Source organism: Vipera ursinii, assembly GCF_947247035.1.
Source record: "Vipera ursinii genome assembly, chromosome: 3".
Taxonomy (NCBI): Eukaryota; Metazoa; Chordata; class Lepidosauria; order Squamata; family Viperidae; genus Vipera; species Vipera ursinii.
This window is the reverse complement of record NC_139516.1, coordinates 37,158,702-37,170,308: the sequence shown is the minus strand read 5'-3', so window position 1 is coordinate 37,170,308 and position 11,607 is coordinate 37,158,702. Positions and strand designations below refer to the sequence as shown.

General features: G+C 39.1%; 1 protein-coding gene across 1 annotated transcript; it reads left to right on the top strand.

The window, feature by feature from the left end:
- The first annotated feature begins 4,563 nt into the window (after positions 1-4,563).
- On the top strand, positions 4,564-11,303 carry OLFML3 (olfactomedin like 3). The gene is made up of 3 exons (XM_083357975.1): positions 4,564-4,746; positions 5,600-5,885; positions 10,330-11,303. Exons 1-3 carry the CDS (start codon positions 4,642-4,644, stop codon positions 11,112-11,114), a joined length of 1,176 nt encoding a protein of 391 aa, XP_083214101.1. The 5' UTR covers positions 4,564-4,641; the 3' UTR covers positions 11,115-11,303.
- The last annotated feature ends 304 nt before the right edge of the window (positions 11,304-11,607 follow it).

Genomic DNA, 11,607 nt, shown 5'->3' with positions numbered 1-11,607 from the left:
CGTGGGAAAAGATTTGGGTGAGGAATGTAAAATTTACACAAGCTCAAAATCTAAGAGAGAATTTTTACAAAATGTTTTATAGATGGCATTTAGATCCTAAAAAGCTTGCAAATATGTATCCGAATTATCAGCCTAAATGTTGGAGATGCGGTGATGAAGACGCAACATATTTTCACATATGGTGGACTTGTAAAAAGGTTAAGGCTTTTTGGATAAAAGTCTGGTGGAATATGCAGAAGATTTTTAAACAGAGGATAAAGTTTTGTCCGCAACTTTTTTTGTTGGGAATAATTACAGATGTTACAGTTGTGGACACCAAGTTGATGTTGAATTTAATTACGGCAGCAAGACTTTTGATAGGTCAGTTTTGGAAGAAAGAGGAACTGCCGACCATAGAAGAGTGGAATTTAAAGGTTTCCGACCTGGCAGAGATGGCGAAGATTTCGGCCTATTTGAAAGATCACTCGCAAGAACGCTATATTATGGAATGGAGAAAATGGATTGAGTTTATCCAGAACAAGTATAGGGTTAAGAAGTTTCATGTAGCATTTGAATAAGTCTTCTTTCTTTTTTTCTTTTTCTATTTTAGTTTTTTTATATATATTTAATATTACTAAGGTTTGTTTTATCCTATATAAGCTAGAGAGTGATAGATTTTAGAGTTTATGGTTGTTAGTATATGGTTGTTTATGATTGTTTTTTTATATATACCTTGTATTTAGCTCTGGGAAGTCGGGGGGGAGGGGGGGAGGGGGGAGAGGTAGGGGGGGAGGGAGAAGGGAAGGGGAGGGGGGATTTTTAAAGAAAAATTGTATGTTAAAACTTTTCAATAAATGTTACTGAGTAATGGCTTTTCTTAGAGCAGGAGTCCTTTCTTCCCTCCAAAAATACATTTAAGGATCATCTGCACATCACCGGTCTTGGGCCAGTGACCAGGTATGCTGGACTTTATGCAAGTGTACAGTCATTATTTACCACATTTCTTGCAAAAGAGAACATTAGCACTGGCAGTGGTGGGAATCTTAATCTATTACTGACTCCAATAAACTATCAAAAAACTGGTCATGAAGTTTCTACAGAATTGTATGACTACAAATGTAACTGCATCTTGAGAGGCTTTGCATTCTGACTCATGTCTAAAAAAAAAAAAAAAAAAAAAACCAGGCTCCCTACCCTTCAGAAGTATACCAGAATCCTGTTCCACATATAAACAGATGAAAGCAATCTCTTTCCCCTAATTTCATTTCATGTTTGAAATGAAGTTTAATTGGAAACTGCCCTATACTGAATTAGACTACTGGCCCATCTAGTCTGGTATTGTCAGCACTGATTGCATTCCTTTGTCACAGTAAGCCATGATTTATCTGTACTTGATTGACTAAACTACTACTAGCTGGATCCACATAATGCACTAAGCCAAGACCAAAATTATATGGATTGGGACAGAAATGGCAACTATAAGCCCCCATTTGTGCCCTACAAATATCCAAGATTGTCCTGCTGAAAGTGTGAATGTTAATAAAAACTCAACTTTAGTTTTGCTAAGTTAACAAAATTAAAATTAAAAAAATACTGTATTATGCCCCTGTGAGGTGAAATGCAGCTATTTTACTTACTTCAGAGATGCCCAGAGCACCCTGTGATAACACCACCAAAATCTGGCTGCAAAATTATCCACCCATTTTTTAAAGTATGCATAATTGAAGGAAAGAGGTGAAATAAGGGTGGAAATGGATATATCAAACATTGTGATGTGAAAACACCCATTCCCATCCCATAAAAAATTCCAAAATAGCCTCTGTCCCTCAAAATGTGCTGATATCAGCTATGTTGTACACAATCCTCAAACAGAGAAGCATGTTGAAATGTGAAAGAAGCTGCTCAATCTAACTTGGGAATGATGTGCAAACTCCACAGCTCTGTAGTATTTCTGGTAGGGAAGGAAGATTTCTGCATACAAAGCATGTGCTTAACCACTTATCTATGGCTTCCTTATTTAGAATAAGTGGTATTTCTATAGGTTCAATTCCTATCCGGTACTGTCATAGAACCCAGGCAGTATCTGAGCAGTCAGTACTCTTTACAGAATAAATGTTGCTACTATGTTTTGTACTGTGAATTTTTAGAAACAGTTGTTTGCTTAGCTCTTCAGGAAGTCTTAGCTTCCATAATAATTTAGCCTTTGCTTTTCAGCTAAGTATTTCAACATCTCATTCTCCATTACTTCTTTTATTCAGTGAAATCCATACTTGATGGATTAGCCTGCAGTCTAATCCTCAGGATTTTGAGCGGAACGCCTTTCCCAAGAGACAAATATATAAAGTTTGCCACTTTACTCACTAGCTGTCACTGCTTGATACAATACACACATACTTAGTATCTGATTCCCCTGTAAAATAAAATTCATATGTGTACCTTATTTATGAAGTGGGTACTCATGTATAAATTGTGGTTTTGTTTCCTTCCAAACAATATTAGCGTTCAAGTCATTGCACTTGCTAAACAGATGTATTTTGTATGCAAATGCCAAGATCTATATTTACACAGACACCCTTCTAAAATTATGCTATATACATTTATTTTTACTTGGGAATTGGACTGTAAGCAAATTTTCCAGCTCAACTTACCATTCATTTAGTGACATAGGATGCAGATAAAGTACTCTAACCAAACGAGTACAAAAGCTTATAGGATAATCTGGTCACATTGCTTTGTGCCTTTACGGCCATTTCTCCGTTGACTATCAGGAAGAACATAGGATTACTTGGTAGTATTTCTTTTTGCTGTTTTCTTTTGATAGGAATATTGACCTTTGGATAGTTATTACAAAGGGTTGATATTGCTACTGATAACCTCTGCCACTTCCTATCTTGGCACTCCTTGCCCCTACCTAAGTGCAAACCTAAGAGCAGGATTACAGTGGGGGAGGTCTATGATGGGATGCTTTCATCTAAAAAACCTTAGATGAAAGAAATTCAGGGATCATACTGCAAGTAGGGCTGCAACTTCCAGCTATAACTAGAAGGTCCTTGTTGAAGAAGGCTATTCTAGAACCACAGTTCATTTATTAAGATCATTTTGGAAATAATCACCATTACTACATTTTGAAGTAAAAATATAATCATGAAACAAGACAAAGAAGTTGAATAAGTCAAGTCAATATGAAGCTTGTTCACATAGTTTAGTGACAGTGTGGTTGTGGCTTAGAATCCTGCATGAATTCTGTCAGGCACAAGAAACCAGGAACAGGAATAGAGTTCAAAGCACCAAAAGTTTATTTCATGCTAGGAAACTGTTCTTCTAATGGTCAATTCAAATTGACCCCAGATAAAGTTTAACTGAATTCATGGAAGCTGGACTTAGGTTTCTTGCGGCAACATAATGACTCAAAACTGATGATGTGTTTGAACTTGCCCACAGGCTCCACCTGGTCACCTCCTACAAATTCAACCCCTGCAATAGGTTTGTTGCTTAATGAACTGTGCATGCCCAGTCAGTTATAATTTGTTCAGTAAATGATAGTTAAGCAAGACATGTGTCAGCATCCTTACCAACCCCTGGGTCCCAGAGAAAGAAAAGGGGAAAAATGTGGTAGACATCAAGGTAGTTGGGAAAAATCTGGAACGGTCTGACAAGCCTTGAATGACAGCAAAACAAAGTTAGCACTGGGAGTGGTTTCCTCCCAGGGCCTTACATACCGTCCTCCCTACCAGCCCCACCCCCAACCACCTAACCAGCATCTGGTGGCTAGTGGTCAAAATGGGGACGCAGGCCTCTGGCTCTCTTTCCCATTCAGCCTTTCAGTCCACACTACTGGGTGACGCTCCTGCGCCAATCAGCTGTTCGTCGGACTTGCAGCTGCTCAGCGGCTCCACAATTGGTACCTGTCCAGGTAAGGCTGCCCCTGACTCATTCCCTGGCGTTGTCCTTGTTGCTGGCCTTCATTGCCTCCCTCCTAATGCTTCCCTTCTGGCTTTCTCTGGCTTTCCTCTGGCCATCCCTGCCGCTGTACTCCCCCAGGCCTTCTTGCGCCAAACAGCTGTTTGGCAGCTCAGTGGAGACACTGCTCAGCCATTTGTCATCCTCTCCCCTCCCGTCAATGTCGAGCCCACGGGGCTTGACAACATGGTTCATATAATATGTGCACAATCATATTTACAAATGAAATATTTATATGAACACACAATAAAAAAGTAGGTGAGTCTGCCATATACAAACTATAGACAGGTAAACACAAAGACGTTTGAAATATTCCCAGAAGGTCTAAATGCCATTTGAAAGTTATTCTCATCCATCTCCCAGGACAGAAGGCTTTCTGTATTATTTTTATACTTTGTTGACAACATGATCACAAAGTTACAGTATATAAGTACAGTATTGTTTCCTATCCACTCACTACTGAATTCCAGTAGTTGTAAGATTCTGGTAATAAAGGAGTTAAGATTCAAAGCTGTCTTCTTTTGGAATGGGCCAGCCTCTCCTCTACAACTAGACATCTGGATTTAATAAAATCTAGCAAATGAGAGTGTGCTCTCTCCCTCCCTTCTTTTACAGAGAAACTGTCAAAACATTCCAGTGGTGTGAAGTAGACTCTGGTACAGAAATCTCTGGCTGGCAAAGCACAAGGCAACCAGCACAATCATGGCTCCTCAACATATCTTGCTTCTGCTGGTTATCCTGGTCAGTGCTGTCGATGGGCAACAGCAGTTAATGGAATACATGGAGAGAAGGCTGGCTGGCTTAGAGGTGAGCACATAGAGATGGCAACTGACACATTCTTCTTTGAACTTGGTAGGCACACAGCATTAGGACTACAGTTGTATAGTTTTCTTATGGAATAGTTTGAAGTGCTAGCTGAGAAGAAACCATCCTCTCTCAAGCAGGAACTCGCTACATGTTCAGTTCGAAAGAGAGTGCTGTTCATGATTGTAGATGATGGTATGGAAGCTTGAACGAATGTGAAAATTTCAGGCTGCTTAGTTTGTATTTGTCACGAGAGCTTTGCAACATTCTGAAAACAACGTTTGTTCCCGATTGTAAAGTCTTGTTCCATATTTTAAAATGCTACAGTTATTTGGAAGACCAGGAGCATCTTGTTTAAACATAACAAGTCTAAAGCACTTCAGCGATAAATTCAAGAATTCTCTACCCAGCTATTCTGAGTGTTAGCAGCTGGATGCATGCTGCTGACTGGGAGACAGAACCATAAAATAACAGTTCTAAAGTCTAAATTGCAACTTGGTAATTTTAAAAGCAAAACTAAATGGCAGAAAATCTTAAAAATGAAAATATGGGTACATAGGGATGCCTGCAAATCCAGAAGGTAGATGAAAATATCTCAGGGTTAGCTGATATTCTAACATGACAGGATTTTAAGTTCATGATTCAGTATTTAGACTACAATAACAAAGACTCTGTAATATGTCAAATCAAATATAACCTGATTTTTATAGAGTGAATGCTGTTTGAGTTTGAGTTCATTTTTTTATCCGGTTATGAGCTTTTTAAATTTCTTCTGCAATTGTTCGGACATAGCATGCTTGCTAAAGAGTTTCCCCTACATTCCCCTTAAAGCTTCTAATTCCCTTTGTACCATCAGGAACGCATTTCCCAGTGGCATGATCAGAGTAGCCGTTATTCCACTGAACTGAGAGATTTCAAGAATAAGGTGGTGTCCATGTTGGAGACAGTAGAAAAAGATAAGGAAATACTCCGTGCAGAGGTGGAAAATACTGCAATACGGGTGGACCGACTGGAGCGAGAGGTGGACTATCTTGAGACCCAAAATCCTGCCCCACCCTGTGTGGAAGTAGATGATAAGCTAATGGAGAATCAGGCTTCTACTGGCAAGAAGCGTAAGAATGAGAAATATGACAAACTGACAGGTAAGCAGAATCCTCCAGGTAAGGGGTCCTCAACCTTGGCAACTTTAAGACTTGTGGTCTTCAACTCTCAGAAGTTGAAGTCCACAAGTCTTAAAGTTGCCAAGGTTGAGGACCCCTGCTCCAGGTCATGTGCTCGCACTAGAAGCCAGTCCCAATGATCCTCTCACATATCTTTTCATATGGTTCCCAATTGTTACCATCACCTATTAAGATATATTTGGCAGTGTTCGCATGTTGGGCAAAGCTGTAATGTGGGTTGTTGGGTTTGGATTAGCATGCTGTGCTAATCCAGCCATTTTGGTGTGTAAACGATGGTTTATTGATTAATGTAATGTGTGAATTGAGCCAATTATTCACAAAACCATAGCTCAGAAAGCCTCAGCTCAGTGATAAATGTCAGCCTAGCCACTAAATAAAGTAATATTAAGATAGGCATTTGTAAATGTTTATCACCATGTGGGGATTAGATATACAGTTCAACTCTATTTCATATCTTACAATTCAAAATTCTGCCAGAGGGAAGAAGGACTTCAGTATTCTGAAAACAATTCTCCTATCAGAATATAACAAATGTCCATTAAAAAAGAGACTTCATTGCAGTGGATAGCTGGTAACTTTATGTTGGTCGTTGTTAAAGAAATCAAGACAGATTAGCAGCCTGTTATTAAAAAGGACATAGCCTTAAATTATTTTAATGATTAACATGCAAAACTCACAAAATGATATGGCTGGTGTACAGCAGAAGCTGTAATTAATTATGTCCTCACCAATGGAAGTTGTTGCATTTCTTCTTCACTTAGCACAACAGCCTAAGTGGATGGACAGTTTTGGAAGAGGGGATGGGAGTTAATATTTTATTCCTACAACAGAAAGAACATTTACATTTTATAACAACAGATTTTGTTTTCTTCCTAGCATTTTCCTGTAAGTGGAAGGTCCAGTTTTTTTGGATCAACATAGATTTTCTCCAGTCTCATTTTCCAGTGGGCAACCATTACCACTGAATTCAGGTCCATCTATTTTGCTGTTGGCTATCCTCTTTTTTCTTCCCTTTCAATCATTCCCAGAATTATGGACTTAAGGAAATAGACCTTTGTCTAATATTTGTGCCTGGTCATTTGTGCCACAAGAAAGAATTTTGTTCTGTGATCCATTTGTTTTCTTGGCTATTCACAACCTTGATCTTCAACACCAAAGTTCAAAAGCATTAATACTCTCGTATCTTGCTTGCTCCAAGTCCAACTTCTGCTTCCACAGAGTGTCATAGTGAAAACCATTTCTACACAATTCTGGCCTTTGTGTATATTGACACATTATGATATCTGAATATATTTTCCAAGGCCTTCATTGCTATCCTATCAAGTGCTGGTCTGAGATGTATTTTTGACCATTTGATCCTTTATTGTTGATAGTTGATCCTAAAAGACAGAAATCCATCATTTCAATATTTATTCCTTTATAACAGATATAAACAATTAATTGATAATCAAGTACTCAAATTTACTACAGACTTCCAGACAGGAGCTTCAATTATTCTGAGCTAATAATAAGGCTGGTTGCTGTATCTCTTGTCATTAGTTTGACCTTCCTTTAGCTTCCTTTAGCTTCCTTTTTTCCGTGTACCCCCTGCATTTCATCACTGAAGTTTCTAGATTTATTTCCATTTTCAGTTATCGAAGTAGTGTCATCACCATAGCAAGATTATTGATTTTTCCCCCTCCAATTTTAAAATCATGCATATCTTCCTTCAATCAAGCTTCTGTGGTCATAAACCATAATTGCCTTGCTTAATAATGGCAATCCCTTCAGTTCTGGTTAACTGAATCCTATGATCATTACATAAGACAGCTTTCTGCCAACTTACCACGACCAAAGGTAATGGGAAATCTGGCTGAAAGTTGCAGGCCCCAGGCCTGCAGGCAGGTAAGTGGCTGCTGCTAGGTGGAGGAGATAGCAAGGGAAAGGCCAAGCACAGTCAATGAGGGGTGAGGTGCAGCAAAGGGAGGGTGTGTAAAAGTGCATGAGGAAACTTAGAAAGGTGCATGAAGGTGCAATGGGGTTCATGAGAGGCACTCCACAGGTCAGTGAGGGTGCCTGGCGGTATGATGCAATTCAGGGAGGGTGAGTAAGAATGCTCAAGTGGCCACCATGGTGCAAGTGCACTGGTACTGGAGGAGGGTGGCCAGGTAGGTGAGATTCACCCCAGAGACTAGCGACGTTCCCCACTAGTTTCCCCATTGACTTTCCGGGAAGATGGCAGGGAAAGTTGCAAATGGTGAACATGTGATCATGGGACAGGCACCCAGGTTGAGATCATGTGACTGCAGTGATTCTGGCATAGCCAGACTCCAAGGACTGTTTTTAACCTCTATTGGTTCAGCACTGTCATAAGTTCAAAGGGTTGCTAAATAATGGTCATAGGTCAAGGATTACCCATTTAGGCTTTGCATAAGGACAGTCAGGTATTCTGGGATTCCTATTTCCCTAAGCATATTCCTGCCACAATCAAAGTTTTTTTTAATCTCATAAGAAGCACATTTTATTCTCCAGATTTAATGGCATGGTTTGGTTACTGATTCTTCTTCTATTGTCTGTCATATTTTCATAGATATTCCATCAATTACTTTACCCTTCTGACTTGGTAAAGATAAGGAATACTGATCCTTCATCTTCAAGTACTAGAGGTTCTTGTAAATGGAGACTATCCTCTAAATGTCTCCAACAACAAGCAGGCTATCTTGCTTTTACATTATTTTGATTTCAGATTGAACTTGATAATAAAACTGGTTAAAATCCTCTTTTTCTGCATCAGTGTTGAAGCATAAGTTTGGATAATCATCATATTGAAGGATTGTCTGCAATGTCTGATTGACAATATTCAGTTATTGCACTGTACCCAAGAATTATCTTGGCAACATTCTTCATAACTATGAAAGTAACACCATTGCTTATGTGTGTTTATGTATGTCCTTCAATGTACTGATGTCTAAATTGTCAATCTGTAGTCATTTACTTTTCATTTCATCTTTCACTGTGCTGAGATTTCCCCTGTTCATATTTCATGTTCCCACTGTAATTCTGTTGCAGCAGCTTCGAATTTCTTTTCCTTCATGGCAACATCTTGAAGGCTTTAATTTACCTGTGTCATAAACACCACTAGTACTCCAAAAGATCCTCAAAAGTTCGTCAATAGCATAGAAGTATAAAATTAAAGAGCTAGAAGGGACCTTGGAGGTCTTCTAATCAAACCCCTTGTCCAAGGCAGGAGTCATATATCATACCAGACAAATTGTTGTGGAATTGTCTTGAAAACTACCAGCAATTAAGTTGCTGTAGATCCTGACCTTCATTACCTATCTTTTTTTTGCACAGACTGTCCAGTAGAGAACCCAAGTTTTACCCTAAGTGTATTCAGATAATCTGTATAAGCTAGAATTTGATATGGTAAGGTATCATTGATATACTTTCTAAGTTAACCTAGTTGTTTACTATATCTCATCAGTGACAAAGTACATGCTTTTGGATCAGAAATGGGCAAAGTATTTGCAGGAAAGCATACTTTTAACATACAAAAACAGAACAGAACAGAACAGAACAGAACAGAACAGAATAGAATAGAATAGAATAGAGCTGGAAGGGACCTTGGAGGTCTTCTAGTCCAGCCCCCTTAAAGCAGGAGAACCTATACCATCTCAGACAAGTGACTGTCCAGTCTCTTTTTAAAAACCTCCAGTGATAGAGCGTCCACAATTTCTGAAGGCAAGCTGTTCCACTGCTTATTTGTCCTCACTGTTAAGAACTTTCTCCTTAATTCCAGGTTGCTTCTCTCTTTGATCAGTCTCCAACCATTGTTTTTTGTCCTGCCCTCTGGTGCTTTGGAGAATAATCTGACCCCCTCTTCTTGGTGGCAGCCTCTCAAATACTGGAATACTGCTATCATGTCACCCCTATTTCTTCTTTTCTTTAGACTTTCCAAACCCAAGTCCTGCAGCCATTCTTCATATGTTTTAGCCTCTAGGCCTTGGATCATCTTACTTGCTCTTCTCTGAACTTTTTCCAAAGTCTCAATATCTTTTTTATAGCATAGTGACCAACATTGGTTGCAGTATTCCAGGTGTGGTCTTATAGGGTTTTATAAAGCAGTACTAATACTTCACATGATCTTAATTCTATGGCTCTATTTATACAACCCAGGATTGTATTAGCTTTTTTGGCTGCTGCTACACATTGCTGGCTCATAGTCAAGTGATCGTCCACTAGGACTCCAAAGTCCCTCTGTTATAAATAATTTGTGGTATATAAATAATTTTAGAAATCTGTAAAATTTAAGCCACCTATTTCTGAACATGAGATGGAATGTTTTATGTGCTTACATCTGTTGATATTATGCTTCAGTATGATGTGAAATTGTAGATATTAAGCATGCTATAACTATTCTTTATAGATTGCAGTGACACCATATCCCAAGTCAAAGCCATGAAGATATTAAAGAGGTTTGGCAGCACTGCTGGACTCTGGACCAAAGACCCCCTCAGTAATTCAGAGAAGATCTATGTGTTTGATGGCACCAGCAATGACACTGTCTATGTTTTTCCAAGGATGAGAGAATTCACCCTCTTTTCTGCCACCCGAAAGGCTGCACGCATCAAGTTGCCCTACCCATGGGTTGGCACAGGACATTTGGTATATGGAGGATATCTTTATTATATTCGGCGACATGGCACATTTCAGGTCATCAAGTTTAGCTTGACCAACAAAACAATTGTTGATAGTTCTGTCTTCCCAGCTGAGGAGCAGATCCCTGTCTTTGGTCTTGCATCCTACAACTACATTGATTTGGGGGCTGACGAGGAAGGCATCTGGGCTATTTATGCCACACAAGAAAATGAGAAAAATATAGCTTTGGCCAAACTAGATCCTACATCTCTAGACATTGAGCAAATGTGGGACACACCATGCCCTCGGGAGAATGCAGAGAGTGCTTTTGTCATCTGTGGAGCTCTTTATGTAGTATACAATACACGGTTGCCCAGCCGATCCCGTATTCAATGTACCTTTGATGTCAGTGGCTCAATGGCATCTGAAGATGCTGCCCAAGTCTACTTCCCAAAACGATATGGTTCTCACTCCAGTATGAAGTACAACCCCAAAGAGAGGCAGATCTATGCCTGGGATGATGGTTATCAGATCATTTACCGTATGGAGATGAAGAAAAAGAGTGAAGTCTGAAAAAGGCCTTTGTCTCTGGCAAAAGAGAATCTGAAACATATCTCAGTGCCACTCAGATGCCACACATGCCAAGTGGTGCATAGCATAGGAAGGCAACAGCCACAATGAGGACTGATTAGACTGAATTTTTAAAAGGAATGCCTTTCTGATATATTAAATGATTTTAAACAGATGTTGTCTGCATTTTTATTGGTGCCTGTCAATTTTTATTTGCTTTTCAACTTATTTTTTTTAAATAAACTTTATGATGGGAAAACATTTGTTCCATTCAAAGGCAGGAAGAAAAGATTTCTGTATCTAACTTCCTAATTTACATGTTCTTCAATAGCTTTAAATCCAAACTGGGATCCTCCACTCTGTAGATCAATGCTGTAGATCACTCCTTTTTTCAAAAGTAGTTCAAAAGAGATTGTGGAAATATTTGACTGTCATTTCAGACTCCAAGACTCCAGGAGTTTTCAGTAGCTATGGAAAAAACCCTGGTTATTTTAGC

Excerpts from the sequence above, each read along its gene's own strand:
- OLFML3 (XM_083357975.1), top strand. The coding sequence starts at position 4,642 with ATGGCTCCTCAACATATCTTGCTTCTGCTGGTTATCCTGGTCAGTGCT. Across the intron at positions 4,747-5,599 it reads GAAGGCTGGCTGGCTTAGAG|GAACGCATTTCCCAGTGGCA; the intron begins GTGAGCACATAG and ends TTGTACCATCAG. Across the intron at positions 5,886-10,329 it reads GAAATATGACAAACTGACAG|ATTGCAGTGACACCATATCC; the intron begins GTAAGCAGAATC and ends TATTCTTTATAG.